Source organism: Eurosta solidaginis, chromosome 3, assembly GCF_040869045.1.
Source record: "Eurosta solidaginis isolate ZX-2024a chromosome 3, ASM4086904v1, whole genome shotgun sequence".
Taxonomy (NCBI): domain Eukaryota; kingdom Metazoa; phylum Arthropoda; class Insecta; order Diptera; family Tephritidae; genus Eurosta; species Eurosta solidaginis.
The window spans coordinates 39,164,121-39,176,500 of record NC_090321.1 but is presented as its reverse complement, the minus strand read 5'-3'; the positions used below and the strand labels follow the sequence as shown (position 1 = coordinate 39,176,500).

General features: G+C 34.6%; 1 protein-coding gene across 1 annotated transcript in view; it reads right to left on the bottom strand.

Moving 5' to 3' along the window:
- Positions 1-12,380, bottom strand: part of LOC137243592 (DNA fragmentation factor subunit alpha-like) — a 195,973-nt gene that overhangs the window by 51,974 nt on the left and 131,619 nt on the right. Inside the window, exon 2 of the mRNA XM_067771438.1 lies at positions 7,137-7,355. Coding sequence (XP_067627539.1) covers positions 7,137-7,355 — 219 coding nt within the window. The remainder of the gene's footprint in view (positions 1-7,136; positions 7,356-12,380) is intronic.

Below are 12,380 nucleotides of genomic sequence, written 5' to 3'. Positions count from 1 at the left end.
TCCTTTAAACTAGGCTTGGTCAGTGATAGCAGATGTAGGAAGTGCGGGTTGGAGGAGGAAACGACCGAGCACGTTCTGTGCTCGTGCCCTGCACTTGCCCGGCTAAGACTCCAGCTATTAGGAGTGATACAGCTGTCAGATCTAGAAGCAGCAAGTGGCTTAAGTCCTAGGAAGCTTCTAGTATTTGCCAAGAGGACGGAGTTATTTTATAACATAGGTCCTGGTTTTTGATAGGGTTTTTCAGTTTGGTCGTTAAAACAAACTGCTGGTAACACTACGGACTCAATCAGTCTATGTGAGGTCCTCATGGGCCGGCCAGTTCAACCTACCTACCTACCTAAGGCGCAATAAACTCCGAAAAGATTTTGGGCTGAGCTTCTCTTCCAATTTGCGTCGTGCTCCTTTTTAATTTTTCCTACACATTGGCGCTGCGGGACCTACTTATTTGGGCTGACTCCGAACGACATACGAGTTTTCACTGAGAAGGTTTTCATGACAAAAAATACACTCAAAATGCTTGCCAAACACTGCAGAGAGGCGACCCCGCCTAAAAAAAATTGTTGCTAATTGAAAAAACTTGTTTTTAAAATTTTGACGTTGCTTTGCCCGGGGCGTGAACCCAGGATCGTTGATGTCGTGGGCGGAGCACGCTACCAACACACCACGGCGGCCATGTCCAGAAAGATGTTTAAGCTCCCACCACAATAGTCTATGCGCATACATGTGAAAGTGAAACCACGTTTTTTTTTGGCATATGTTATGGTAATTATATGTATAATTTGATTATTTATTTGTAACAGGTTATTGACCGAACCGATGCACGACAGGATTTGGGGCAATCAACAAGTAATCCCGTCTAAGGTCCAGCAGACAGGTCTCATTTTATTATTATTTATTTCGGTTCAATGAAATTGTAGAAGATTTTATTTATTTTATTTCATTCTATTTAGTTTCATTTGATTTCTTTACCCAAATTAAAGGTTTTGTTTCATTTCGCTTTGTATTACTTTATATCATTTAGTTTCATTTCATTCCGTTTCATTTTATTTTATTATTATTTTATTTTTTCTTTTTTTCATTTTATTTTTTTCTTTTAATTTAATTTCAAATCTATATCGTTTCACATTGCTCCATTTAAATTCCTTTAATTTCATTACATTTAATTTCGTTTATTCTATTTCATTGCATTTCATTACATTTATTTCATTTTGTTTTACTTAATTTCATTTCATTCCATTCAATCGAATTTGATTTCATTTCATTCCGTCTAGTTTCAATTGGTTTCATTTAATTTAAATCATTTTCATTTAATTCCATGTCATTTCATTTAGCCTTATTTTATTTCATTTAAAATTTCATACATTTCATTTCGTCATACTTCATAATACTTTATTTTATTTTGTTTCATATATAAGTACATGAATGTAGTTTCATATCATTTCGTTTAATTTCTTTTCATCTTAATATATAAATAAAATAATTAAAAAAAAATTTTAAGTTAAACGGTTTTATTGAAAATAATACTTACATGAAGTAATAATAATACGAAAAGCTAGAAAATAATTAGGTAGGTCCTAGGTACTGGTCATCACACTCCTTATCAATCTAGGGCGTTGATCAGACAATTAAATAAAAGCATTGGGCGCGTGAAATTTCTAGAAATGTGAGGCGTAGCATAACCTGATTAAGGTTCAGTTGGTTTTACTTATGACTATCAACAGAAATATGACGCGTCCAACGCTTTTATTTAATTGTCTGATCAACGCCCTAGATTGATAAGGTGTGTGATGACTAGTAACTAGGACCTACCTAATTATTTTTTAGCTTTTCGTATTATTATTACTTCATGTAAGTATTGTTTTCAATAAAACCGTTTAACTTAAAAATTTTTTTAAATTATTTTATTTTCAAGTTTTTAGTCTTTATTTAATTGCCTATTATTTCTCATTCTATTTAGTTCATTTAGTGACTCATTATAACAGGGACTCTTTCCTGACAATTTGTTACAACCTAAGTCCTCAATACATAATCCTTCCAAAGACTTTACTCGACTCTGCGCCACGTATGCTTGTCCCTCCTCCAACTCCAAAATATTTTGATGTCACTTCTACCGGACTGTATGCAATATTTTTTCCAAATATGAGCCAAATCGGGTCACAAACACGATTTTGGTGAATATCTCCATCCATGCGCCACCTAGCGGTCGATTTCTATTCTTGCATGTATTATGTATTCCAAATATGAGCCAAATCGGACCACAAATGCGAATTTTGCGAATATCTCGATCCTTGTGCCACCTAGCGGCGATTTTTTTCTTATTATTGCATTGTCATCGGGTTCTGAACTATATTCCAAGTTTCAAGCTTGTAGCTTATCGGGAAGTTACTTAAATTTCAATTACAAAATTCGTTCACAACGTTTAAAAACACGTATCACACAATTGAGGCCAATAGACTCCTAAGCTACTGAACCGTTTTGAATTTTTTTTGCACCCCGTGTGTAGTTTGATCTAACTTGAAATATAGGATAGGTGACTGGGTGACTAGGGTCTCGAGATATATGCCAAAACGTGGACCCGGGTACCACTAGAGTGTGTTTATAGAATATGGATATAAAATGAAAGCTGTTGATGAGTGCTTTATTAGAGGGTAATTTTCGTACCCCTGGGTGACTAGGGTCTCGAGATATATGCCAAAACGTGGACCCGGGTACCCCTAGAGTGTGTTTATAGAATATGGATTTCAAATAAAAGCTGTTAATGAGTGCTTTAGTAGAGGGTAATTTTCATACCCCCGGGTGACTAGGGTCTCGAGATATAGGCCAAAACGTGGACCCGGGTACCCCTAGAGTGTGTTTATAGATTATGGATATCAAATGAAAGCTGTTGATGAGTGCTTTAGTAGAGGGTAATTTTCATACCCCTGGGTGACTAGGGTATTGAGATATAGGCCAAAACGTGGACCCGGGTACCCACAGAATGTGTTTATAGAATGTGGATATCAAATGATAGCTGTGATGAGTGCTTTAGTAGAGGGTAATTTTCATACCCCTGGGTGACTAGGGTCTCGAGATATAGGCCAAAAAGTGGACCCGGGAACCCCTAGAATGTGTTTATAGAATATTGATATCAAATGAAAGCTGTTGATGAGTGCTTTAGTAGAGGGTAATTTTCATACCCCTAGGTGACTAGGGTCTCGAGATATAGGCCAAAACGTGGACCCGGGTACCCCTAGAGTGTGTGTATAGATTATGAATATCAAATGAAAGCTGTTGATGAGTGCTTTAGTAGAGGGTAATTTTCATACCCCTGGGTGACTAGGGTCTTGAGATATAGGCCAAAACGTGGACCCGGGAACACCTAGAATTTGTTTATAGAATATTGATATCAAATGAAAGCTGTTGATGAGTGCTTTAGTAGAGGGTAATTTTCATACCCCTGAGTGACTAGGGTCTTGAGATATAGGCCAAAACGTGGACCCGGGTACCCATAGAATGTGTTTATAGAATGTGGATATCAAATGATAGCTGTGATGAGTGCTTTATTAGAGGGTAATTTTCATACCCCTGAGTGACTAGGGTCTCGAGATATAGGCCTAAACGTGGACCCGGGTACCCCTAGAATGTGTTTATAGAATATGGATATCAAATGAAGAGAAAAGAGAAAAGGAGAAGGTATAAAGGAATCGAGATAGATATAGACTTCCATATATCAAAAACATCAGAATCGAAAAAAAATTTGATTGAGCCATGTCCGTCCGTCCGTCCGTTAACACAATAACTTGAGTAAATTTTGAGGTATCTTGATGAAATTTGGTATGTAGGTTCCTGAGCACTCATCTCAGATCACTATTTAAAATGAACAATGTCGGACTATAACCACGCCTACTTTTTCGATATCGAAAATTTCGAAAAACCGAAAAAGTGCGATAATTCATTGCCAAAGACGAGTAAAGCGATGAAGCTTGGTAGGTGAGTTGAACTTATGACGCAGAATAGAAAATTAGTAAAATTTTGGACAATGGGCGTGGCACCGCCCACTTTTAAAAGAAGGTAATTTAAAACTTTTGCAAGCTGTAATTAGGCAGTCGTTGAAGATATCATGATGAAATTTGGCAGGAACGTTACTCCTATTACTATATGTATGCTTAATAAAAATTAGCAAAATCGGAGTACAACCACGCCCACTTTTAAACAAATTTTTTTTTAAGTCAAATTTTAACAAAAAATTCAATATCTTTACAGTATATAAGTAAATTATGTCAACATTCAACTCCAGTAATGATATGGTGCAACAAAATGCAAAAGTAAAAGAAAATTTCAAAATGGGCGTGGCTGCACTTTTTTATTTAATTTGTCTAGGATACTTTTAATGCCATAAGTCGAACAAAAATTTACCAATTCTTTTTGAAATTTGGTAGGGGCTTAGATTCTGGGACAATAACTTATTTCTGTGAAAAAGGGCGAAATCGGTTGAAGCCACGCCCAGCGTTTATACACAGTCGACCGTCTGTTGTCCTTCCGCTCGGCCGTGGACACGATAACTTGAGCAAAAATCAATATATCTTTATTAAACTCAGTCCACGTACTTATCTGAACTCACTTTGTATTGGTATAAAAAATGGCCGAAATCGGACTATGGCCACGCCCACTTTTTCGATATCGAAAATTACGAAAAACGAAAAAAATTCCATAATTCTATACCAAATACGAAAAAAGAGATGAAACATGGTATTTGGATTAGTTTATTGACGCAAAATATAACTTTAGAAAAAAAATTTGTAAGATGAGTGTGACACCTACCATATTAAGTAGAAAAAAATAAAAAAGTCCTGCAGGGCGAAATTAAAAGCCCTTGGAATCTTGGCAGAAATACTGTTCGTGGTATTACATATATAAATAAATTAGCAGTATCCAAAAGATGATGTTCTGGGTCACCATGGTCCACATTTTGGTCGATATCTGGAAAACGCCTTCACATATACAACTACCACCACTCCCTTTTAAAAGCCTCATTAATACCTTTAATTTGATACCCATATTGTACGAACCCATTCTAGAGTCACCCCTGGTCCACCTTTATGCCGATATCTCGAAAAGGCGACCACCTATACAACTACCACCACTCCCTTTTAAAACTCTCATTAATACCTTTAATTTGATACCAATATCGTACAAACACATTCTATAGTCTGGTCCACCTTTATGGCGATATCTCGAAAATGCGTCCACCTATAGAACTAAGCCCCACGCCCTTTTGAAATACTCATTAACACCTTTCGTTTTATACCCATATTGTACAAACGCATTCTAGAGTCACCCCTGGTCCACCTTTATGGCGATATCTCGAAAAGGCGTTCACCTATAGAACTAAGACCCACTCCCTTTTAAAATGCTTATTAACCCCTTTCATTTGATACCCATATCGTACAAACAAATTCTAGGGTCACCCCCGGTCCACCTTTATGGCGATATCTGGAAACGGCGTCCACCTATGGAACTAAGGATCACTCCCTTTTAAAATACTCATTAACGCCTTTCATTTGATACCCATATCGTACAAACAAATTCTAGAGTCACGCCTGGTCCACCTTTATAAAGCGATATCTCGGAAAGGTGTCCACCTATAGAACTAAAGCCCACTCCCTTTTAAAATACTCACTAACACCTTTCATTTGATACCCATATCGTACAAACAAATTCACAATCAGCCCGATTCTAAACGAAAATTCCGTGCGAGTTTTTTCCCTTCTCCCATTCCTCGTATTCTAAATAAAAATTCGTTGCGAGTTTTTTCACTTCTCCCTTTCCTCCTATTCTAAACAATGTTCGAAAAAGCGGAAGCCGGTTATAGCAGAAAAGTAGGTATTATGAATGTGAGGGAGAGGGAGATTTCTCTGCCATTTCATAGGAGTTTTTTCACTAGTTAAATTAACGGGAATGCATCAAAATAGTTAAAGGAAATTGGTTCTTTTAAGAAAAAGCACTTATTTGTACAAATTTGTGCTAAACTATGTATTTACATTCTACCACAATATTCTCACTGTTACTACAACAACAACAACAACCACAATATTCATTATTTTAATTCGAAGAGTATATCATAAGCAACGGAAGAGATCTTCGTATATTTGATGCAGCCATCCAGAAATTGCGCAAGGAATTTTTAAGAAGGCTTAAATAGATTTTGGCATATGGCGAAAGGCGAACTCAACTCGACTTGGCCGCCAGAAAATTGCTTTGCAGAATGAATGCATGCAATTCCGGCGGATTTGTGTTATCCCTGGTCCACCTTTATGGCGATATCCTTAAATGGCGTCCACCTATAGAACTATGCCCCACTCCCTCTTAAAATACTCTTTAATACCTTCCATTTGATACACATGTCATAAAAACACATTCCAGGGTTACCCTAGGTTCATTTTCCTATATAGTGATTTTCCCTTATTTTGTCTCCATAGTTCTCAACTGAGTATGTAATGTTCGGTTACACACGAACTTAGCCTTCCTTACTTGTTGTTATTGATATTAAAGAACATCAATAACAAAAACAATTTGTATAAAGCAATTTGAGCATGACTCGCTAATTAAATACAGTTACTTTATTTTATTTTATTTTAGTTTAGTTGGTTTTATTTCACTAGGCTCGTTGCAATTGGTAAAACTTTGTTCTTTGCTTCCATATCTACAGGTGGAATGTACAGAATGGCATACAGTGCAGCCGTCGGGATTGTTTTCAAGGCTGCCGTAATGCCAAGCATTGATATCCTGAATACCCCCTATAATTTTTTGAGGTAGGTTCTTTTTTGTGTGGACGGCAACTCAATAGTATGGGATAGGGTTACAATCGCTGTAAATACCCAATGAGAGAGAGAAGGCGATAAAGATAGCTAAATTTTCGTTTTTCTTATGCGTTTCGACGCTTATATCTCTTCTTCAGGGAGTTTATTGTTCTAAGCTACTTTAAATTTTTTGGTTCACCCTTATTGCAGTTGTCCCTTAGTGCCCAAACTCTTTTACATCTCTGCACTTATCTTTGTGCCATTTTAAATTAACCTTGAACTGTACCTTAATCCAACGCTCAAGCTGTACAATTCAGCTAATTTTACTTCAAAGAAAATATATTTTCTCAAACTTACATCTATCCAATGTTCGCCTGCAAACACCGCTATCAATTCCGTATTCTCATCTAACGTACGAAAATATTCTTCGTCATCGATTTCTGTGCCATCAGAGTCCAAATGTATCGTTGGCAGCTGATCGTCACCGCGCTCAAAACGCTCGGCTACTTTTTGACGTATTTCTTCTAGGGTGGCAGCAACGACAGCTTTTTTAATGTTGCGCATAACGTCCTTGATCTGAAAAAAAAAAATGGAAAGGAGTTTAAAAATATTTTATTCTAATATGTACAGTCGTGTGTTCAAAAATAGCAGCATAATTATTTACAAATTTATGGATTCGATTTTATTTATTTTTGTAAATGTTTGAAAAACGGAGTATTCATATGGCTGAAAGGTTAAAGGAATCTATCTGCCTTTACACTAGTATAAAGTATGAATATTTGAGATTTCGAGTTCAATACTCAGCTCCCGAGAAGCTATCTGAAGAAGAAGTGAAATTCAGAAACATGTCCTAGTAACCATTTTTCTCTAATAATAATAATTAACCAAATTATTAAAAAAAATTGCATCCTAATTTGTAAATTATTCTAGAAGCAGGAAATCTATTTATTATTTGAAAAAATATAAATAAAATAGATAAAAGTCTAGAACAGCGGTCGAATGCTAATATGCATCTAAAAATATCGAGAGAGGGGTCCAAAGACGCGTTTTTATCTCAGTATCAATAATCCGAAGGCGGAAGAAAAAATGTTTGCGTCGTTCAAATATATGCACGAAAAACGGAAAACTGACCCCGAGCCGCTTCGAAACCAGGGGTGCGATCCATAGTATTTTTGCACAGAACGCCCTTCTGCGCTCATAAAAAACAACCCCGGCCGGTTCACGAATGGGGTTGGATCTAAAATACATACGAAATCCTTTTGTACACAATTTATTATTAATTCTATTTATCTATCAACTGTTTTCATAAATTACAACAGAGTTTAAAGATTTCCATTCAGAGTCGATAATCGGATGGTATCGATTCTTTGTACATACATACATCGACGATTTTCATGAATTTGAGGAGCATACTACACTGAATGTTAACAATTCGCTTCATACAATTTTATTACAAAATTGTTATATAACATACAATTTGAATAAGGTGATAATTTATCATACAATTTTATTACAAAATTGTTATATAACATACAATTTGAATAAGGTGATAATTTATATTTTATTATATATGCGCGCTTATCTCATTTTGCACGGAAGAAGAAATCTATCAGAAGTGGATAGTACGGAAGTTAGTTCACAGATTAGTATTTTTCCACTCTGCTGCGTTCAAATATCTCAAAGTCACAACGGAGTGTTCGACTTATGTGACCAGTCACGCTTGATTCGAGCTTATATACAGTGTACTTTATTAACACGTCTTAAAGTGAAGCTCAAGTATAGCAAAAAGGTTTAAATTTTGTTCAACTATTGTTTAATTTTCTGACAGCCGTATTATTGTTATAATTATACCTTTCATGAACATGAAATGGTATATTAACTTTGGTCCGATGTTTGTAACGTTGAGAAGTAGACAAGATAGACTCACCATTAAGTATACCGAATTGATCAGGGCAAGGACTGAGTTGATATAGCCATGTACGTCTGTCCGTCCGTCCGTTTGTCTGTTTGAACGCAAACTAGTGCCTCAAATTTTGAGATATCTCAATGAAATTTGGCACAAGGATGTATTTTTGTATTATATTAGACATTTGTCGGATCCGGTAGGATCGGACCACTATAACATATATCTCCCATACAACCGATCGTTCAGATAAAACGATTTTGGTCATTCCTGCCGCAATTTATAAAGTATAAACGTGAAACTCGGTGATATATTTTCTAATATATCATAGAAGATATCCTGAAAAAATCAGTTTGATCGGAGCTATATATAGTATATATCCCATACAACCGATCGTTCAGATAGAAAGATTTTTGGCCATTTCTCCCTTAATTTAGAAAGTATAAATATATATATATATTTTAATATATCTCAGAAGATTTTCTGAAAAAATCACTTTGATCGGAGCTATATATAGTATATATCCCATACAACCGATCGTTCAGATTGAAAGATTTTGGCAATTTCTCTCTTAATTTCCAATATAAAAACGTTAAACTTGGGGATATTTATTCTAATATATCATAGAAGATTTCATGAAAAAATCATTTCGATTGGAGCTATATATAATATATATCCCATACAACCGATCGTTCAGATAGAAAGATTTTTAGCCATTTCTCCCTTAATTTCCGATATAAAAACGTTAAACTGGTGATATTTATTCTAATATATCACAGACGATTTCCTGAAAAAATCACTTTGATCGGAGCTATATGTATATAGTATATACCTATCCCATACAACCGATCGTTCAGATAGAAAGATTTTTGGCCATTTCTCCCTTAATTTCCAATATAAAAACGTGAAACTTGGTGATATATATTCTAATATATCATAGAAGATTTCCTTTAAAAATCATATCGGAGCTATATATAATATATATCCCATACAACCGATCGTTCAGATAAGGGGGTTTTTTGCCATTTTTTATTTTATATTTATCTTAAAAATCGTTTAGGTGTGTAAATCTGTTCACTATATATTTCTTATCTTCTACATCCGATTATTTGGGGATTACCAACGGGATAAGATTATTGTTCAGCCCCATTCACGAAAGGTATGAAGTCTTCGGCACAGCCGAAGACAGTCCCGTCCTTACATGTTTTTTGTTATCATACCCATAACTTTTCAGATTGCGATTGCTAAAATGGCGCAAAACAAAAAAAAAGGAACCTCAAGAACAATTCTGCAAAACTGGTGAAAAAAAAAACCAGAAACACAGAGCAGCCCAAATCGAATATAAATATGAATGTATATGTAATAAATATTGAATGAAAAATATATGGGGTATTCCATCCCATTTCGACCAATTTTGAACCCGACCCCTTTAGAATTGGCTGAAAGTTTTTCTTCTTTTTCTAGCTTACGAAAGACGTTTTTCAGAATTTTTTCAAATTTTTTCATCCAACTCAAAAAAAGTTATGAATTTAAAAAAACACCGTTTTTGTTTTCAAAATGCTATAACTGTCTCAAAAATTGACCGTTTGGGGTTTTTTTTGAAAATTTGTTTTTAAATGTACTTTTCGGAAAAAATACAAAAAAATCTTTAGTTTTTTTTTGTAATTTTTCAGTTTTTCGAGATTTTTCGAATTTCGCCATTTTTTTTTTTTCTCATAAAAAACTTCAATCAATTCTGCAATCATCCCCACTAATCCCGGAGTGGGCCGATTATTTATTTTTTTTTTTTTATATATAATTGATTTTTTGTAATTTTCCAGTTTTTCGAGATTTTTCGAATTTCGCCATTTTTTTTTTTCTCATAAAACACTTCAATCAATTCTGCAATCATCCCCACTAATCCCGGAGTGGGCCGATTATTTATTTATTTATTTTTTTTTTTTTTTTTTGATTTAATTGAAAAAAAACTTTTAAATTTTTTTGTATTTTTTCCGAAAAGTACATTTAAAAACAAATTAAAAAAAAAGATCCCAATCGGTCAATTTTTGAAAAAGTTATAGCATTTTGAAAACAAAAACGGTGTTTTTTTTTTTTTTAATTCATAACATTTTTTGAGTTGGTTGAAAAAATTTGAAAAAATTTTGAAAAACGTCTTTCGTAAGCTAGAAAAAGAAGAAAAACTTTCAGCCAATTCTAAAGGGGTCGGGTTCAAAATTGGTCGAAATTGGATGGAATACCCCATATATAAGTATATACTAACTGTTTTAATATTTGGGATTTCCCCCTTAAGAAAAATATTGTTGCGACGTCCCTGCGCAAATGCATATTTTCTCAGCGCCTTTTAGCAATTTCTAATCAGATAATAAAATTTAAATATTATCTATAAGTACCACGACAATGTCTTTTGTTTAACAGCTATTCAAACACAAAAGGTCATTGAATAGTGCTGAAGTTGACTCGAAAGACAAAGGACTAAGCACACAGAACTCTGGCCTCTTACTCAGGCGGCAAATACCTATTGTCTTTGGCCACAAAAAAAGAAAACAAATAAAAATAAAAAATTTAACTGCCTCAGATGTTTTATGAATATTTAACTTATGGTCTTTTGTTTTTCACGCGCATTAAACTTACGATTTTCTTATACTCCTCTTAACTTTTTGCCCGCAAAAATAATTATCTTTTCTTTCTTGTTTTAGCGCTGGTGCTAATTCTCGCCTCAAGCGTCTTAACATTTTTCAAACTTTCACTTGTTAGAAAAAAAGATTGTGTAGAAATTTTATTACACTTTTATTGCAAATGATTTGAGCATCAAAAGCGCCAGCGTTAAAAAAAAGTGAGGAGAAAGTTAGTACGCCGTGTAAACTTTCAAAAAGGGTTGAGCAAGTTTTTAAAATTTCCATGACTAAATAATGGATAAGTAACTCTATGTACTTAGGCCGGTAATTGGCTTGCTATTTAATGCAAACTTTTAAAAGAAGCGCCTAGAAGACACAAAAAACAATTTGAATTTCCCAGTAGGAAAATAACACGAAACCTTAACATATATATTAGGTGCTGAATTAATATTGTCACGAATATTAGCAACACTAAGGGATACTATCATCTCTAAGCCGATGCTAAGCAGTGACTTGTATGCACATCATTAAATCAATCATTATGTCTTTACATATGTACGTACACGCAGCGGAGAAGAGACGCACAAACACATGATATCTTATCTGAGATGCTCCCAAAAGTATGCAATAATTAATTGTGCTCACATATACACGCGTATATGAGAAGCTATAAACGTAGTAATTTTATAGCTGATAACCAACTAGTAAATTCTAGAAATGGGAGCGCCTAGAAGATGCGAAAAAGAAATCACAGAGTATAAAAGGCAGCAACTAAGAGGCACGACAACCAGTTTGATTTAAGACGCTATCTGGCGAGCAATAGTAGTGTTATTGTGAAGAACTTTAATAAAGGTCATTTTGCATTATTGAATATTGAAGTTATTTATTCAACAGTTTAGTGATTCGAACGTTAGCAGAAGGGCAAATAAGAGGATTAGCACTAAATTCGTTACAATATATATGTTTTTATGTTGTTAACCATGCATGTGACTTTGTATTCATCAATTAACTTACTTAATTATCCCGGCCTTCACCCATGTCATATTGTAGCATACTTCAAGGCGTTTTATTCTTTGAAATTTA